At 35.4% G+C, this 21,086-nt stretch overlaps 1 protein-coding gene and 1 long non-coding RNA gene across 3 annotated transcripts in view; both read left to right on the top strand.

Moving 5' to 3' along the window:
• Positions 1-21,086, top strand: part of LOC306864536 (A-type potassium channel modulatory protein KCNIP1-like) — a 52,341-nt gene that overhangs the window by 12,652 nt on the left and 18,603 nt on the right. The window contains exon 1 of one of the 2 annotated variants that reach the window (XM_079408622.1): positions 17,180-17,424. The exons of the other annotated variant lie outside the window; for it this stretch is intronic. Within the exon in view, the coding sequence (XP_079264748.1) occupies positions 17,367-17,424 (58 nt within the window). The 5' untranslated portion in view covers positions 17,180-17,366. Of the gene's footprint in view, positions 1-17,179; positions 17,425-21,086 lie in introns of those variants that run through there. 2 annotated transcript variants of the gene reach the window in all.
• LOC306864245 lies at positions 9,023-11,098 on the top strand. The gene is made up of 2 exons (XR_013783764.1): positions 9,023-10,745; positions 10,961-11,098. It is a non-coding gene; the product is annotated as an uncharacterized lncRNA (long non-coding RNA).

Raw genomic sequence — 21,086 nt, 5'->3', positions numbered from 1 at the left:
TGGCCTTCTGGACAGCAGTCAGGTCGGCAGTCTTACCCATGATTGCGGTTTTGAGTAATGAACCAGGCTGGGAGTTTTTAAAAGCCTCAGGAATCTTTTGCAGGTGTTTAGAATTAATTAGTTGATTCAGATGATTAGGTTAATAGCTCGTTTAGAGAACCTTTTCATGATATGCTAATTTTTTGAGATATGAATTTTGGGTTTTCATGAGCTGTATGCCAAAATCATCAATATTAAAACAATAAAAGGCTTGAACTACTTCAGTTGTGTTGTAATGAATCTAAAATATATGAAAGTCTAATGTTTATCAGTACATTACAGAAAATAATGAACTTTAGCACAATATGCTAATTTTTTGAAAAGGACCTGTATATATCCACTTGACAACCAGCGATTCATCCTTTGTGCATTGTAGTGGTTCTATTTTAATATACCAGAATGACCAGCCACTATTGTGTTTTTGAAACCTGTTTACTTTCTACTAAGGAATTACTAAAGAGATTTTGAAGAATGCCCAAGCTATTTTTTTTTCATACAGTGACCAGAAACAGTCAAGCTCCAAGAAAGAAAACAATAGTGCACACAAATAGTGTGCTATTTTACAAATCTTCACTGTAAATCATATTACGATGACAACATTTTTTCTATTACTTTAACTCCTCAAAATAATGTGACCAATATTTCTTACATTTTTATCGTGATATGAAGTTTTGTTTTAAATGAATTAAGTCAATATTTACTGATAATCATCCCCACAGCCGGCACTTGCACATTCAAAACATTCAAACTTACCCTGTAAAATATGAAATATCACAATGTGGATTCATATTTATGGTGATCTTTCTTGAGCATTCTTTAAAAATAACTTGCTGTTAAATGTTTAAAACCAAATAAAATTTAGTAAATTATGAAATAAGTATTTGTTTTCTGGGATGGCCTTTTGGAAGTGTTGATGGGTGTTTCTGCAACTATGGGCACTTTTAAGTCCCAGCAGAGAAATTTTACATTTATATTAACATTTTTCATATATATTCAGTGTCATTACACACCTTGACAAAAAATATAATTAATGATTAATGTGATTTAATATAAAATTATGAAGCATTTATAGATCCAAACACCATTTTGGTTCATGTCCCACAACTCTGGTCCCAATGTTGAGATATGTAAAATAAGCTAATTGAAGTACAGTTTAGCATTATTTCAAATGGAATTGTTTAATATACATATTAATTTATAGCATCTTAAATTATTTTTGTATTATTTACTGATCATTTTTATTTATTTAAAAAACAAATTCAACTAAATGTGCCTGTCCCCACACGTTTGAGTCCTGACAGCAACAATGAAAAAAAGGCTTTTATTATGACATTTTATCAACTAAATTTGCTGCGGTAAAGACATGTTGTGGTAGAGACAAGTTCAAGGTTTACTGTATATTAAATTACAAATATTCAGTCTATGTGTTTTCTGTTTCTTTAACTGTTGTTCTCTACAGTAGCCTGTTTTTGATTTCATGGCACTTTAACATTGTGTCCTTACCGAAACAAGATGTCATTACCGCAGCTCTGCTTTATTTTTATTTAATTTTTTCATAATTTTATTTGCAAAAAAATATTTTAACACTTAAGTTGAGATGATTTACACATTGAAATGGCAACATCTGTCATAAAAAGCTAAATATGTTATCTTTAGTGTGTATGGAAACAATTGACATCTAAGGTTACGGTCTAAATTTTACAAGGCATAAAGAAAACTATGAAATCCCCTATTTTGTATATTATTTTTTATATCAGTATTTACAAAACTGCACAAAAAAAAATGAAAAAGCTATTGAAATATATTACATTTATATAGAAATAATAAAAAAAAGAATATAATAAGCGTTATTGTAACGTTGCGGTAAGGTCTTTTTGTAAGAAGAAGAGTTGAAAAACATAAAAAATAAACATGTTCCAGTTTAAAATCTTAATGACTTTTTTATATGTATTACAGACTTTGATGGTTAAAATTTAAATTCACAGGGGTTGATTTTGGAGAGTCAAAATTGCCCATAGTTGCAGAAACACCCAGATATGTATAATAATATAAATGATTTAATACAAATATATAGACCTAAATTAAATGGATCATTAAAGTATTATTGACTACTGCAGAAAAAAAATATATTTAAGGATATATTTGAGAATATTTATAATTGATCAAAAATTAATTTTTATGCAAATTCTGTCTCACAATTAAGAACGGCATTAAGTCAGAGAGTTTATGTAGCTGATCTCTTTCTATAATGTAATTTGCTCAAACAACATTAATTTAATGTTCAACGCAGCATGTTTCATCTTAACTGAGCGAAACCTGGTGACCATCTTTCTGATACAGGCTTTGCACAAGCAAACGGAGGTTTTCATGCATGTGCAACCATGGTTACCTTGGCTGATTTTAACAGAGGCCCTTTAATTGACTTTTAATGGAAATATAAGCTGAAGCCAGAAGATATGAGAACAGAACAGTACTGCATGTGTATGAGAGCAGAGTTCACCTGACTGCAGCGTCCCAGAGGTGTGTTTGAGTCTGTGAGAGTTTGAGAAGGGAGAGGCAGCTACACACACAGACGCAGAGGCATTCAGCACTCTGCAAGGGTCACACACGCACATTGGCACACACTTGGACGCACTTGTTTCAGAAACACCTGGACTGAACTCTCTCCAGAGATAGCAGACAGCTTTCTTCCTGACGTACGACTTATTTCTCTGCTCTTTTGCCATCCTTTCTGTCCTTTTCTTTGAACACAAACACATGCGCACACACACACACACAAACACACACAAATAGTAACATTTAGCTATGAACACACGCCTCCTTTTTCACTTTCTTCCTTGAACTTGCTGCTGGCTGGTTAGTTTAAATTAAAGCTTACCCTGCCCCAGCAACAAACAAAAAAAAACAAAAAAAAATTATATATATATATATATATATATATATATATATATATATATATATATATATATCAGTAATTATTAGATAATTCAGCAAGGATGCATTAAGCTGAACAAAAGTGACAATAAAAACATTTCAAAAAGTAACTAAATATTCCTATTTCTTTTAAAGTTTCTATTCATCAAAGAATTGTGGTTTTAACAAAATGTGAAGCAGCACAACTATTTTCCACATTGATAATAATGAGAAATATTTATTGAGCACCAAATCAGCATATTGGAATGATTTCTGAAGGATCATGTGACACTGAATATTCAGCTTTTCCATCACATGAATAAATTACTTTTTAAAATATATTAAAATATTATTTTATTTCATAATAATATCTCACAATATTACTGTATTTCTGATCAAATAAACGCAGCAGAAGAGACTTCTTTCAAAAACATTTTTAAAATGTTACTATATAATTTGCATTTTCATAATTTACGACCACTTTTCCATGAGGATATCTTCAAAGGGCAATTTGGCTCCCTTTCAGGAACATTTTTCACCAAATTTCTTAAAAATAACACATATTCGTCACTAAAGTAAGAATTGGTTCATATGAGACTCTCACAGAGTATCCACTGAGACTAAAGAATAAGAAACAGCTGTTAAAATGCTGCTTGTCCAGATGTACTGCTGCAGAGGCCAGATGTTAAACTCACTGGAATGAAGACAGACTCTGTCTGGTTGGCGGCAGTTCTTTCTCTTCCCTGCAGAGTGAACATAAACGTCTACTACGATACTCTAACTTGGGGTATCTTACATTATCTCTTTCCTTCTGCCTCTCTCTCTCTCTCTCTCTCTCTCCTTTTAACAGCAGATCGAAGCTGACAGTGTACGTCTCCACCTTTAATTTTTAAATCACTCGTCCTGTTTTACGTAATCTACTTCCCCCTGCAGTTTATTTTTATCCCCAGCATCCCTATCCATCTCTCGCACTCTTCCCCTCCATCTCTCTCCTCCTTTACCCATCTTTCCTCCATTTTCACTCTCACTTTCCCTCTTTGTTTCTCCATCCATCTATCATTTCCTTCTCTCATCATATGCGTGCTGACCCACAGCACAAGGCCTTGCGTCGGGTCGATGTTGCACAGCTCTTACCAAGGCGATCGTTGTCAGCTCAAATTTGCTCGCTGAGGAGTTTATGAGCCCCTGAAACAAACATTAGGAATCATTTAGTTATGAGACCAATGCATTATATCAGAATGGCAGGATAAGTGCCATTCACGCTGACAGCGATTTTGTCTCTGCTAGTCACTGTACTGTTGCTAGTAGGCTTTCTAGCAATACTTCAGGCGGGACAGGGCCTGCTTAATGTGTTGCTGCTAAAAGTGGGTCCCCAGTTTGGCGTTTCTTTGCAATGAGTAGCTTATAATCAAATTTAGTAACTTCAAATCATTGTCAATGTAAATGCCCTTTGGAAGTGGCATTTTTATTCTGTTATAGCACTGAAATACACGCAAGGGAAGATTAGGCGACTCTTTACCGCTAAAGGCGGATATGTGACCTCTAACTGGGTCTGCCACTGGCTGGAGGGATGAATAATGCTTAGTCTGATGAACTTTAAAGGTTTTTTTAAAGGAAGTACATGGAGACCGAACATGCTGGATCAAACAAAACTGGCCCGTACAAGAAGTGAAATGAATATGTCTCCTGCGATACTGCATCAAAACAATTCTGTGCATCAGTTTGATTATAGGCACACATTTATTTTCATCAAAGGTTATTTAAGAGTTTAAATATATAGTCTTTTGTGTTAAGGTTGTGCAGATGGTTTCCATGGAGATAAATCTGGTATATGGTATTTTTAGGCAGGCTCTGAGAGATAGTGATTTTCTTCCTACATATGAATGTGATTTCATTTTGATATTTTTAATTGTATAAGTTTATTTTATGAACTCATCTGCTGAAACTCTAACAGTATGGGTAAAAATCCATAATTTACATTTAACTTCTTATAGATCAAAACTGTAGACCACATAAATGTCAGTCAGGTCTACCATTAAGTCAGGTCTATGATCATGCAATGAATGTAAAGAAGTTCTTGGATTACACTGGAAAAGTATGACAGCTCATTAGCAGTTTATAACAATATGTACACTACACAGGACGTCTATGGCAAGCGGTTTTAACATTTAATCTATAAGCCGTACTAGTATCTATTTTCATGCTACTAGTACTTATTTTTTAGATACTAGTATCTTTCCCATTAAGTACTAGTGCTTATTCATTAGCTACTAGTGCTTATTCTTTAACTACTAGTGCTTATTTAGGTACTAGTGTCTTTTGTAAAGTTACTAGTACTTATTCATTAGATACTAGTACTTAATCAGTAGATACTAGTATGTTTTCATTAGATACTAGTGCTTATTTATTAGGTACTAGTACTTATTCATTAGATACTAGTACTTATTTATTAGGTACAAGTACTTATTCATTAGATACTAGTACTTATTGATTAAATACTAGTACTTATTTATTAGATACTAGTACTTATCCATTAAATACTAGTACTTATTCTTTAGATACTAGTACTTATTTCAATAGTGACTAGTAACTATTATATTGTTTCTAGTAACAAATTTAAAATTTTTGCCATTGACTTCTATGGGGATCCGTCATTGAGATATCAACAATTCAGTTTTGACTAGTAAGTATTCCACTAGTGACTAGTACTTAATTTGTATGTACTAGTAGTTATTCATTAGGTACTAGTACGTATTTTTTAGATACTTTTACTTATTCATTAGATACTTTTACTTATTCATTAGATACTTTTACTTATTCATTAGATACTAGTACCTATTAAATAGACACTAGTACCTATTCATTAGACACTAGTACCTATTCATTAGACACTAGTACCTATTCATTAGACACTAGTAGCTATCCATTAGACACTAGTACCTATCCATTAGACACTAGTACTTATCCATTAGACACTAGTACTTATCCATTAGGTACTAGTACTTATCCATTAGGTACTAGTACTTATCCATTAGGTACTAGTACTTATCCATTAGGTACTAGTACTTATCCATTAGGTACTAGTAGCTATCCATTAGGTACTAGTAGCTATCCATTAGGTACTAGTAGCTATCCATTAGGTACTAGTAGCTATCCATTAGACACTAGTACCTATCCATTAGACACTAGTACCTATCCATTAGACACTAGTACCTATCCATTAGGTACTAGTACCTATCCATTAGGTACTAGTACCTATCCATTAGGTACTAGTACTTATCCATTAGGTACTAGTACTTATCCATTAGGTACTAGTGGGCAAAGATAAAAATCTTTATTTATAAATCTTTATTTATTTATATTTACTATATTTAGGCCAAAGTGGGCGAAGATAAAAATCTTTGTCATCATTTTATCTTTCTTATAAAAAAATAAGAACAAAGATACACATTACAAATACACATAATATACAAATAAAACAAACAGTGCTTTATTTTCAGGTACAATAGGTGTATTTAGCAGGAGCATTCAATGAAATTGAATGAACAAATATAAAAATAAAACACTAGATAGACTGATTCCTAAAGCAACTGTATTAAACTTTCAGTCAAGAATAGTGAGTGATTTTTCTCTTTGCGTTTTGTTGTTTTGTTAACGTTAAATGAATAGTTCCCCCAAAAATAAATATTCTGTCATCTGTCTGTCAATTCTGTCATAATATTTAATTTTTATACCATCATTTACTCAAAAGTTGTTTTAAACCTGAATGAGTTTCTTTCTTCTGCTGAACATAAATGCTATTTTGAAGAAGGTGGAAGACCAAACAGTTGCTGGTCCACAGTGACTTCCATAGGATTTTTCTTTCCTGCTATCAAAGTCAATGTAGACCAGCAACTGTTTGGTTACCCTCATTCTTCAAAATATCTTCTTTTGGGTTCAGCACAAGAAATTAATAGAGGTTTGGGAAACGTGAGTGAGTAAATAATGACAGAAATTAAATTTTAGGGTGAACTATCCCTTTAATGACAGTCGACAGCATGTTTAGTGTCCTGTCCCTTTAAGAGCTGCCTGCATCTAATATACAGGCACACATCCGTTTCTCTCTTAACTATTTACTTTTATTTTAGAGATAACCAACTGAGTCTGTATGTAAACCTTGTGTATTTTGACAGTATTAGCGCAAAAGATAAGTTAGTTGAGTAATCAGGCGCCGTTAGACAGGCTTTTTAGTGCGCGTGCTTGAGGTGTATGCGCTCAGAAAAAGCGCACGTCAGACCAGCGCGCGAATTAAACATTTAACCAGCAAGGCTTGTCTGCAAATAATGTACTTTTGCGATCGCGAATAAGTGCAGTGTCCTGTCAGAGTAACTCTACTGCTGTTTGTCGTGTTGTACAGTATATAGAGACGGAGGCGCCAGAACTGTATTTGACATAATGTGTGCTGTAGCACGATACTACCATATTTCTTAAAGCAGATCATGGAGACATTTTTATCGTCCACGATCAAAAATCGTCATATCGCACACCCCTACTAGTATGTATTCATTAGCTACTAGTACTTATGTTTTAGATACTGGTACTTATTCATTAGATACTAGTACCTATTTAATAGATACTAGTATTTATTCATTAGGTACTAGTACTTATTTATTAGACACTAGTATCTTTTGTGATTACTACTAGTAACAATTCTTATCTTACTAGTCAGATCTGCTTTTTTACTCGTCTTATGTTATGACTAGTCCAAATGGCTACAGTAGAGTTCAATTAAAAAATGTACTAGTAAAATAAAAAATCTTACTAGTAACATTTCGAATAAGTACTAGTATCTAATAAATGTGTACTAGTATATATTTAATAGGTACTAGTACCTAATGGATAAGTACTAAAATGATGACAAAGATTTTTATCTTCGCCCACTTTGGCCTAAATATCTGCAATGTCTTTTTTTTTTTGTTACCTTGAAAGGCTTTGTCTTTCTAGTTTGGCTGTAATGCTCAGACAACTTGTAAAACCAACATGACAAAGAATCATGATAAAATCGTGAATCGTGATATTTCTAAAAAAAATCGTGATATGATATTTTTCCCATATCGCCCACCCCTACATACTAGTAATATTTAAATAGATACTATTGCAATAATTACTTATCAGAAATTATGTTAAAAATGTTAAAACGGCTTGCCATAGCACGTCTGCCTGACAACACAGAGGCTCTGTAGTAGATTATGTGTAAAATGCTGCCCCCTTCTGTTTCATAATGCTGCATCCAAACTACAAGTTGAAAGTATACATTCAAGATAAAGTCATTGTCAGCCAGCCTAACATTACTTAAACTCTGCTGCATATTTTGGATTTTTTTTACTGATTTTGGCATACCTGGATTTAAAAGTGCACCCTACTCATATACATTGGAGTAAATTGATAAAAATGGTCTCATTCAATAGAAAAAATCCTAAATTGTAACACACCGGTGGAATAATTAATATTTGTATTGTATTTTTTCATAATTTTATGATAAACACAAATAAAAAAAATCTATTTTAGGTATTTCAGGTTTTTATTTGAAAGTCAAGTCAAGTCACCTTTATTTATATAGCTTTTAACAATACAGATTGTGTCAAAGCACTTAACAGTATCAAATTGGAGGATAGAGTGTCAGTAATGTATAATAATAAGATTATACACTCAATTTTCAGTTAAGGCATTTCATTATTGAGTTCAGAGATGTCATTGTCTAGATGAGTTTAGTTTAAATAGTATCTGTGAAATCAAATTGATGATAATCACTAAAAATTAAGTGTCCCCAACTGAGCAAACCAGAGGCGACAGCGGCGAGGAACCAAAACTCCCTCTGTGACAGAATGGAGAAAAACAAATCCTTGGGGGGGGGGGGGGCAGTTCTCCTCTGGCCAGGAGATAATTGTTTACTTATTGTTTTAATAAAAATTTTAAATGTATAAATGTATTTATTTCTATTTTATATTGTTGCAATTTCTAACAATAATAATATTATGTAGTTAGGTATTTTATTATATTTTTAGTTATTTTCTTTTATTTTAGTTTTATTGCATTTAAGTTGAGGTCTTGTGATAAGTCTGTTATTTAAGATCTGTTTGGTCTTTATCCGTGCAGAAAGTTGCTTTTGATTCCACTAGGTGCCAGTAAACAAGGGGGAAAAAATATTTTCTTTGTATCATTTATTTATTTTTTTAAATATGGATATTAAATTGAAGGGAGGCAATGTGTCCACAACGGATCCGCGGAGATCCAGAGCTGAAGTGGTTAATGCACATTTAAATTAGATTAATTGGTCAAAATGTCTGTTAGCGTTCCCATTCATCTCCCTCTCATCGCCATTCAACCTCTAAATATCGCATCAAATGACAGACAATAAAAGACACATCTTCGAGTTTTCTGAAATATTTTCAAAATGACTGAGTACATCATAAATACATCTTCCAGTGTTTTTGTCTTACCTCAAATCACCACGGTTGCTAATTTAGCCAATATTTATAGTTTTGTTTTTGTTTTTTTCAACTGCTAAAACACAAAATCTTTTCTTGTCACACAGTTTCTGAAACCTGACACACCAGAACAGAACCACACACTGAATACACTAATTCTCAGCCTTTGACTCAGTTTTCAATTTCATAAAACACTTTTTGCAAAACACAACGCACATTCTTCATGTAACACACCAAAATCTAACAGGAATTAATATTATGGTGTTTGCAAATGTTTGCTTTTAAGATGTGTTTGTGATATGAATGTGCTTCATTTTGTAAGTGATGTGAGGCATTTTGTATTTTGTGTGTAAGTTTTTTTTTTTGGGGGGGGGGGGGGGGGGGCAAAGTTTTGGGGGGGGGAAAAAAGAGGAAAAGTTTGGAAAATGTGCGTAAGCAGTAACTGTAAGAGCTGATCTGGACGCGGGACGGATTTCACGGGAAACCAGCAACAAAAACAAAACACCAATCAAAGGCTTGCTTTTCATGTTTAGTTGCATATCACATTTTCTGTTCAATGATATGGATAACAAAATAGTGTTTTACATTAAACCATCAGATTCACACGAGAAGAATAGTGCAGAACTCACTAACTTGTAGATTTAGCATCAACCACTAGAGGGCTGTTACACACTGTTTTAACGATTAATGTCTGACAGCTTTTCTTTAAAATGGGGGGTGGGATCCCATAAGTAACCACAGGATGGCAGTATAATATCCTAAATAAATACACTTGAGCAAAATCGCACTGGCTGTATTAAAATGATTTAATGCCTCCGTAAACATTCTGAATGTGGCTGGCAAAATTAGATATGACAAAATGAAAATATATCTGCAGCCAACAGGCTCAACAAATTGCCTACAAGGCAAAACATGTGCAACCGCTATTCATAAAAAAAAACTGACAACAAATAAGAAGCCTGGAAAACACTGCACAACTCTACCAGTTTATTTGTTATGGCATTAACAGCATGCCATGTGTTTGTAGCATTTGTAATCGTATCACACTAGGAGATCATACTGCAGTCCTTACGTGGTCATGAGGGACTGTGTTTACATACAGTCGACAGCAGGCCTGGAGCAGAAGCTGACTGTGAACTGTGGGTATATGAGGGGGCACGGGCTGATGATCTACCCCAGGCAGTAACTCACATACTGTGAGCTGCAGCTGCCGCTGTCGAGAGACTGATACAGTAGCTTTGAAAACATCATATAATGAGCTAAATAACCTCAGCTTAACAATATCAAGCTGGTACAGTGCTTTAACTCTTTTCTTTGGTTTCTTTGGTGGTGATGGCGCAGTGGATAAGACACATGCCTTTGGTGTGAGAGACCCGGGTTCGAATCCACTGTGAGACACCAATGTGTCCCTGAGCAAGACACTTAACCCCTAGTTGCTCCAGAGGCGTGCGACCTCTGACATATATAGCAATTGTAAGTCGCTTTGGATAAAAGCGTCAGCTAAATGAATAAATGTAAATGTAAATGTTCTTTCTTGTTAGTGTTACAGTGTGGATTTTAGGACATACATACGTGGTCAGAATTGTTTGTACCCATGATAAATATGATCATAGAAGGCTGTGAAAATAAATCTGCATTGTTAATCCTTTTGATCTTTTATTTAAAAAAAAACACAAAAATCTAACCTTTCATTGGAGAATAAGAATTTAAAATGGGGGGAAATATCATTATGAAATAAATGTTTTTCTCTAATATGCATTGGACACAATTAACGGTGCCTTTTTATTAAATACTTATTGAAACCTCCATTTGCCAACATCCCACAACAGCTCTGAGTTTTCTCCTATAATGCCTGATGAGGTTAGAGAAAACCTGACAAGAGATCAGAGACCATTCCTTCATCCAGAATCACTCCAGATCCTTCAGATTCACAGCTCCATGACGGTTCTTCTTCTCTTCAGTTCAACCCACTCATTTTCTACAGGCTTCAGGTCAGAGGACTGGAATGGCCATAGTACAATAAAGAAAATTAATAAACAATTATATAAACAACAGTAAACATTCACTGTTACATAATGAAACAAACAATTGGTAACACACTACGCCGCGAAGAACTGAAATCCTGCAGTGCCTGCAAGGTCCCCCTGCTCAAGAAAGCACTTGTACAGGCCCGTCTGAAGTTTGCCAACGATTCAGAGGAGACCTGGGTGAAAGTTTTGTGGTCAGATGAGACCAAAATTGCCTTGCCTTGCCTCTTTGGCATCAAACCAACTCGCCGTGTTTGGAGGAGGAGGAATGCTGTCGATGACCCCAAGAACACCATTCCCACCATCAAATATGGAGGTGAAAACATTATACTTTGGGGGTGTTTTTCTGCTAAGGGGACAGGACAACTGCCCCGCATCAAAGGGACGATGGACGGGGCCATGTACCGTCAGGGCCAGGGCATTGAAAATGGGTCGTGGATGGGTATTCCAGCATGACAATGACCCAAAACACACGGCCAAGGCCAAGTGGCTCAAGAAGAAGCACATTAAGGTCCTGGAGTGGCCTAGCCAGTCTTCAGACCTTAATCCCATAGAAAATCTGTGGAGGAAGCTGATGGTTTGAGTTGCTATACGTCAGCCTTGAAACCTTAATGACTTGGGGAGGATCTGCAAAGAGGAGTGGGACAAAATCCCTCCTGAGATGTGTGCAAACCTGGTGGCCAACTACAAGAAAGGTCTGACCTCTGTTATTGCCAACAAGGGTTTTGCCACCAAGTACTACTAAGTCATGTTTTGCGAAGGGGCCAAATACTTATTTAACTCATTAAAATGCAAATCACTTTATAACTTTTTTGAAATGCGTTTTTCTGGATTTTTTGTTGTTATTCTGTCTCTCACTGTTAAAATAAACCTACCATTAAAATTATAGACTGATCATTTCTTTGTCAGTGGGCAAACGTACAAAATCAGCAGGGAATCAAATAACTATCTCTTTAAAAGAAAGTGGCATAAAATTTTGCCATGCGTGTCTATTCTCATATTTAATAGAAACGTAATAACTCTGAACAGGGAAGTCGTGGCCTAATGGTCAGAGAGTTGGACTCGTAATCCAAAGGTTGCGGGTTCGAGTCTCCGGCCGGCAGGAATTGTAGGTGGGGGGAGTGAATGTCCAGCACTCTCTCCACCCTCAATACCACGACTGAGGTGCCCTTGAGCAAGGCACCGAACCCCCAACTGCTCCCCGGTCGCTGCAGCATAAATGGCTGCCCACTGCTCCGGGTGTATGTTCACGGTGTGCGTGTGTTCACTGCTGTGTGTGTGCACGAGATGCAGAGCACGAATTCCGAGTATGGGTCACCATACTTGGCTGAATGTCACTTCACTGAAACAACTTTAGTTCTCGGCTGCTGTCATTACGGATATAAAATGGGTTGTTAACAGTTTCTTGGGTTGGGTTGTTAACACATGGGTTGTTAACACAGGATCTTTCACTGCACCAGCAGTTTCCTCTGACAGCAGCAGGGCGAATGGAAATAGGGACGCTTGGGAAGAAGATTAAGGACGAGAAGAAAAAGAAAGGGAAGGGCAGATGAAAGAACATAGGATGATGTGCAAGCACATTGCAAAGACATGTTTCTATGATCAGCTTTTGACAGAACATGGGTTTACTCAAAAGAAGAAGCTCAATCTCTCTCCTGTTATTTCCTTTGTCTTTTCTTCTGCTTCACTTTCATTCACTTCTATCTGGTTCGCACACATTTTCCTCCGCACTCAGAGAGGAATGACGGAAGAGAAGAGAGATTTGTGAAAAATCAAGGGTGCAAAGCCTCGTCCTCACAATTCCTTGTCGTCCTCACATCATCCCTGTTTTTTTCTATCCTCCTCTAAGCCTTTTTTTCTGTGTTTCGTCCCCCTTCTTGAACACATGCTTCAGCCCTGCTTTGTGTTTATCCAGTGGCTTTTCCAGCTCAAGGATTTGATGCTCTTAAAGCTGTCTTTTTAATAGCCCAAATGCTTGTCTTTTAATTGCAGGGTGTAATTGAATCTCTAGTCTTTTCCCTCTGTGTGTGAACGAGTCAATATGAGTGCTGCGCTAAAAGATGTTGATGTTTAAGTGGCCCAGATAGATAAGAATCCAGCATGTTCTAGAAAGCGAGCGAGAGCGCTTTGGTTAAAGTGATTATCTTAATCCTCACACTGCGATACTCTGACCACTGATAGAGCCCATAAAACCATGTATCTGAGCAAGAAAACCAATGGTTCAGTCAAATTTATATCTTCAAAATGAAACATAACATTTTTAACACATTAAAGTCAACATATGTAGACAGACATCAATCAATGCAATAATACATGCAGCACGCATGAAGTATGCTCCTCTGTGTCAGCCACATACCGGATATGCTATTTTCATTCAAATCAAAGCGTAAATATACTTAGAAGACGTATCCTTGTGGCGCGCCTGACACAGAAGAACGTACGCTGCTTGCGTTCAGCGGATATTCTCCAAAATGGCGCTACGCTAAACCAGGGGAGACAAATTGTTGAATTTTGTTTTCTTTGAGCAAAAAAAAAAAAAAAAAGGTTATCGTCGCTTCATTAAATTCAGATTGAAACACTAATGGCAGATGGACTATTCTCACAATGCTTTTCATACTTTTCTGGAGCTTGACAGTGTTATTTACTTGGCAGTCAATGGGACAGTCACAAACCTCCCGGTTTTCATCCAAAATATCTTAAATTGTGTTCCGAAGATGAACAAAGCTTTTACAGGTTTGGAACGACATCGTGATTCATAAAATTTTCATTTTGGGGTGGAGTAACCCTTTAAGCAGTACAGGTGTTTTCAACATTGATAATAAAAATAAACGTTTCTTGAGCACAAAATCAGCATATTAGAATAATTTCTGAAGGATCATATAACACTGAAGACTGGAGTAATGTTGCTGAAAATTCAGCTTTGCCTGACAGAAGTAAATTACATTTTAAATTATATTAAAATACAAAACAATTATTTTAACAAATATTACAGTTATAACGTTTCACAATAATAATATTTCACAATATTACTAGTTTTCTGTCTTTCAATCAAATATATAGCCTTGGTGAGCATTACACTTCTTTGAAGTTCATAAACAATTACCCTAAAATTTTGAATGTAGTGTATAATCAAGAAATACATCAACCTAAAGTGCTATACGACAAAAGTGCTATAGCCTACCTATATGCATAATCAAATAAAGTAACACCGAATAACTAAAACATTTGTTTACTCCAACTAGTAATAAAAACAATTATTACAGTGGTCTAATGTTAAAATCCCCCTTAGAAATCATAGATCCAATATTATTCTCTTTTCAGGAGCAAACTATCACTATATACAGTCATGGCCAAAACTATCGGTACCCTTGGTAAATATGATCAAAGAAGGCTGTGAAAATTAATCTTCATTGTTAATCCTTTTAATCTTATTTTTAACATTTTATGTTGATTGGAAATTCTTAATTATTGCCCTGATGGTGGAAATGGGAATTTGCACTGCTCTAGCTCTTTTCTTAAAGCCACTTCACTAATTTGTGAAGCTCAATTATCTTTTGCTGCACATCATTTGTTTTTTTCTCATTGTGATGGATGATTAAGGGAATTTGGACTTTGTTTTCCCTCCTATTTATATTTCTATATTGTGAATATGAATGGAAATATACTTCAGAGATATTTTATTCATAAGAATTTCTAGGGGTGCCAATAATTGTGTCCAACAATAATTGTGTATTTGAGAAAAAACATTTATTTCATAATGATATCCCCCCCCCCCCCCCCCCCCCATTTTAAATTCTTATTATCCAATGAAAGGTTAGATTTTTGTGATTTGTTTTTTTAAATAAAAGATCAAGGATTAACAATGCAGATTAATTTTCACAGCCTTCTTTGATCATATTTAACAAGGGTGCCATTGTGCCAATATTGTTGGCCATGACTGTATGTATATATACATACATACATATAAATACACATACAGTTGAAGTCAAAACTTTACATAGACCTTTCAGAATCTGCAAAATGTTAATTATTTTACCAAAATAAGAGGGATCACACAAAATGCATGTTATTGTTTATTTAGTACTAACTTGATTAACATTTCACATAAAAGATGTTTACATAGAGTCCACAAGAGAAAATAAATAGTTCGAAAAAGTTCAAAAGTTTACATACACTTGATTCTTAATACTGTGTTGTTACCTGAATGATCCAAAGCGGAGTTTTTTTGTTGTTGTTTTTTAGTGCTAGTTGTTCATGAGTCCCTTGTTTGTCCTGAACAGTGAAACTGCCTGCTGTTCTTCAGAAAAATCCTTCAGGTCCCACAAATTCTTTGGTATTCCAGCATTTTTTTTCCAACTATGACTGTATGATTTTGAGATTCAACTTTCCACACAGACAACTGAGGGACTCATATGCAACTATTACAGAAAGTTCAAACGCTCACTGATGCTCCAGAAGGAAAAACCATGCATTCAGAGAAAACTTTTTGAATTTGAAGATCAAGGTAAATTTAACTTAATTTGTCTTTTGGAAAACATGTAAGTTATCTTCTGTAGCTTCTGAAGGGCAGTACTAAATGAAAATATGATATTTAGGCAAAACAAGAAAAATATACACATCTTCATTCTGTTCAAAAGTTTTCACGGCTCTTAATGCATGGTTTTTCCTTCTGGAGCATCAGTGAGCATTTGAATCTTCTGTAATAGTTGCAAATGAGTCCCTCAGTTGCCCCCAGTGTGAAAAGATGGATCTCAAAATCATACAGTCATTGTTGGAAAGGGTTCAAATACACAAAAATGCTGGAAAACCAAAGAATTTGTGGGACCTGAAGGATTTTTCTGAAGAACAGCAGACAGTTTAACTGTTCAGAATCAGGACTCACAAGTAACTATCACTAAACAAAAAAAAAAAAAAAACACAGCTTTGGATCGTTCAGGTAGAAACACAGTATTAAGAATCAAGTGTATGTAAACTTTTGAACAGGGTCATTTTTATAAATTCAACTATTATTTTCTCTTGTTGACTATATGTAAACATCTTTTATGTGAAATATCTTAATCAGGTCAGTACTAAATAAACAATAACACGCATTTTGTATGATCCCTCTTATTTTGGTAAAATAACTAACATTTTGCAGATTCTGAAAGGTGTATGTAAAGTTTCGACTTCAACCATATATATATATATATATATATATATATATATATATATATATATATATATATATATATATATATATATATATATATATATATATATATATAATATATATGACAACAGCAGCACTGGCTCAACCAATGGTGTGAATTTGGGGGCGGGGCGATATATTTCACCGACCAATAGCAGACAATGTTTAGCAAACCTGTTTGGAAAACATTCCTTATTTTCACAACTCTCTTTGATATTTGTAGTGCCACAGAAATTATACACTTCACTTTTAAAATCTCATCTTTTCACACCTGCTGGAAAAAGTCTGATATGGTTTCTTTTTCTAAGCACCCACCACAAGCCTGTTCTTACACTGCTGGATAGATCTATTAACTACTCAGTTTCATCACTCCCTATTTCTCCACTAGTATTCCTAAATGAACCACTCACCACATCTCTCTATTTCTCTCTCTTTCTCTCTCTCTCTCTCTCTCTCTCTCTCTCTCTCTCTCTCTCTCTCTCTCTCTCTCTTTCCATGTCTCTCTCAGCCCCCAATAAAAGCTCAGGAAATGATGAGCAGCCTTCAGAGTCCACATGATAGACAGAAAGAACACGGAGGAAAGTCAGAGAGAGCGAGAGCTAAGTTACCAACAACCCCGAGAGTAAAAGAAGGTTGAAAGATCAGAAGATAAGGACAAAAACAGGGACTAGTGCTTTTTTCAAACCAAAATCTAAAGTGAGGAAAGTGAAAAAGTGAAGAACTCTGTTGAAGATGGGTGTAGTGTTTGGGACCTTCTCTATGCACACCAAACAGGTCACCTTCAGGAGAGGTAGGATCCAATTTACAAATTAACCAGCTAGAAATACTTTCATTAATAAGCTATTTGTGAGAATCAAGGAGTGATAGACGAGTAGATGAGAAGATCAAGAGTGACAAATGTTTTTTATATTCTAATTCTCTCGTTCTACTTAATGTGCAACTCGAATGTCTGCCTGTGTGTTTCTAGATAATTTTTGGACAACAAAATTGCAACAGAATGCCACTTGAAGTTAGCTAAATTAGAAAAACTCCTCTTGGGGTTGTGTTATAAAGGAAAAATAGTTCATAGAGAGAATATTTTTTATTCACTTCCACAAATGCCAGAATTTATATCTCAAAGGGCAAGCAAACAGCAATTTTAATTATTTAGTTTTGATAAAGTGAATGTGCAGTGTGTGCATGTGCGAAGGATGAAGTGAATGTGTTGGCATATGCTGGCATGGGCTCCATACAAGGCATTATGGGTTATGGAAGTATTACATGGCTATTTATTCCAAAATTATTACCTCCTGTAACGCTCAGAGCTGAAAGCATGGAGGAGGTGATTTGAAGGTTTTGAAAAGCGGAGCGATCAGGCTGCAAGTATGTGATAAGAAAATGCTTAAAAAGAGGAAAAAGAGAAGGCGGTTTGTTATGATTATTTATGCCTTGAAGGTTAATTAACCTACACTCAATGCAAATGTACAATTTCTGATTCTCCACAGCTTTAATGCACAACAGAATATGCCAAAAACAATAATGCAACAAACCAACACATCAATACCACTGCACTCACATGTGGGAGCATGTGTTTTTACTCACTCATAAGAGCAATAGAGAGAGCCACATTTCATATACACACACTGGAGACCTCAAGAATGATTATGGAGCCAAGAGGATTGCGAGTTCTGGGCTGGAAGACAGAAAGCTTGTTTGAAGTCTTCACTAAAATCCCAAGGAGTTACAGGAGCTGCCTGTGAGTTTATAAGAGATGCAAGCTGTATGTCGGCTTTGGCACTCAGCCCTGATGGACTAGAACTTCTGCTGGATTTCTGAAGGGCATTGCTTCAGGTTCATCTGTTGGGGATAAAAACTGAGGATGATAACTAGGAGATTTCACTTTAAATAGTGTTACTCTAGTTTTTGTAGTAATGGCCTATCTAAAGCATTGCAGCTGTACCGTGTTTCAATATGTTCAATATGTGTTTTTGTATGCATTGAACTCGCAACTCGCAGGTTTAACTTACTTAGTGTGACGGAAATGTTATGCCCCTTACCATATTTGGAAACACATAGCATCTCCATGACATGTCGGCGGCAACAATACTACAGCAAGAATAAAAGTTAAGCCTTCTTTCTTTGCGTAAACATTTAGCCGGTGTTGTGCAAATCTTCCAACACAATGACATAGATATGTGGGGGCGTGTTTAAATGAGGCATTTAGGAAGCCATGGACGAGTCTTAACTTTTATAAAGACCATCTCTTTGGGTTTGAGACTTTGCAACTTTATGGATCTTATATATGCACGAACAGCTTGTAACACTCCAAAGACAAAGTCTTTGACAAAAACTTAAACAAAAACAAAAACGCAAAAATCGCATCATAAGATCCCAGCCTAGTGATGTGAAGACTTATGTCTAATCCATGGTTAAAAACTATTTGTGACCCTGGACCACAAAACCAGTCATAAGTAGCATGGGTATATTAGCAATATCCAACATTTTTTATTTTATGCCAAAAATCATTAGGATATTAAGTAAAGATCATGTTCCATGGAAATATTTTGTAAATTTCCCACCATAGTTCAATCAGAACTTAATTATTGATTAGTAATATGCATTACTAAGTACTTCATTTGGACAACTTTAAAGGCGATTTTTTCAATATTTTGATGTTTTTGCACCCTCAGATTCCAGATTTTTATTGTATTTTATTCATTTTTAAGCTACAATGAAAAACACCATTTGGTATTATTATAACAAATTACAGTATAATAATGTTAATATTAATACATGTTTATATTTCCATCTCACACTTGAACTTAGTGTAGAAAGTTTTTGATAATGTTTTATCTAATCTAAGATTGGTAGCTTAAAAACAAACAAATTCAACACCACAAATTACGATTAATTTTTGTTAGGAAACACTGTCAAAAAACAATGCCTTTCTGCACATGCAAGAATAGGAGAGATGAATTATGAATTACTTCAAACATACATAATCTAAACATATTGCTGTTTTTTGGGGGGGGTTTTACCGCAATTCTGGTAAAAATTCTGTTATGCCATTTCTTAATGTACTGCTGTTGCAAAGGCCTATTAACAATATTACTATGATTACAGGTTCTCAGTGATGCAAGGTATCAGGCTGTTATTCGCACCATTGAATATGTTTCCTAGGGTAAGCCGATCATCTGTAACCATCTCCCAAGTGTATTAGCAGATTCAATGAGGTGTCTGCAAAGGAAAGTCTAACATAGACACTTAAGAGTGAGAAAAGAAAACCTGCCTGCCTGGATTTCACACATGCCAGTCGTTTGCTGGATATCATTGTTTCTCCTCCAAGGATGAGTGCCAAAGCGAGAAAACCATTACAAATGTTTTACATCAACAAAAAAAAATTCTGAGGAAATTTGAATGCTGATTCCAGCGTCTTTATCCTGAGTGTGACAAGTGGTACAACCAGGGTGTTGTGTTTTGTGCAGACCGGATTGTAGTGAACGAGTGCAGATGCCTATGTGCTAGAATGAGTATATCTCTGGATATCTTGGCCTGATTTTCAGGTCAGTCCTGCTGGATTTGCGTAATACAGAGCGGTGCGGGTTGATATTACGTAATTACTCATTACCTTCAACTTCTCGCCACACTCCCACCCCAAAGCTCGTCTGTCTGAAGTCTCATCATTTTTTGGATTATTAATAACGTTACAGACCTGCTGTTTTGAAACTCAGACATCCACCAACAGCAATTTCTTTTCATCTGTAGTGTGTCTTTCTCTTTCCTCTTTCTGTTTTTCTTTATCTCTTTTTTTTTCTTTAATCGGAAAAGTTTGTGAGGTTGGTTCCCCACTAATGAGAGAGAATATTGAAACAAACAAGAGTGTTTGGATCATTTTACAGAGCATTATATGTACAGTGCATTAAAGACGCACATTTGTGCATCGCACACACTGAAAATTAGAGTACTTGATCCATGAAACATTCTTATCAGAGTCACTAAATTGCAAACGCACACACACGCACAAAGGCTCATAACTGGAAATGACAACCTCTCATGGTATTTACATACCTGGGTGTACTTTTTAGCGAGACACGAAATACGTACCAATAACTACATATTACTGCCGTTTCAGTTTCCTAAAGAAACAAACACTAGAGGCAGTAAAACTCTGACACTTTTACTCCTTTTCACACAAATTTACAAATTAATAAAGCGTATTTTTCGCACAATTACTTTAAGAATATCATGTTACGACTTCAAAACAATATTAATATGCTGGGAGATTTGAAAACTGATGCTTTTGAATGTTAGCATCGCACATATCCAGCCTCGTATCTATGGGTTTTCAGTTTGTTCGGTAGCTCACGGAGTACAGAGCTGTACTTAGAAGACGAGGAGCTCCGGTTCGACAAAACAGTTCAAATCTGCATAAAAGGATGTTGAAATGGCACGGATGCATCAGCAAATAGATTT

This window comes from Barbus barbus, assembly GCF_936440315.1.
Source record: "Barbus barbus genome assembly, chromosome: 45".
NCBI lineage: Eukaryota > Metazoa > Chordata > Actinopteri > Cypriniformes > Cyprinidae > Barbus > Barbus barbus.
Note: the sequence above shows the minus strand (reverse complement) of the source record. Positions and strands in the feature narration are given on the sequence as shown.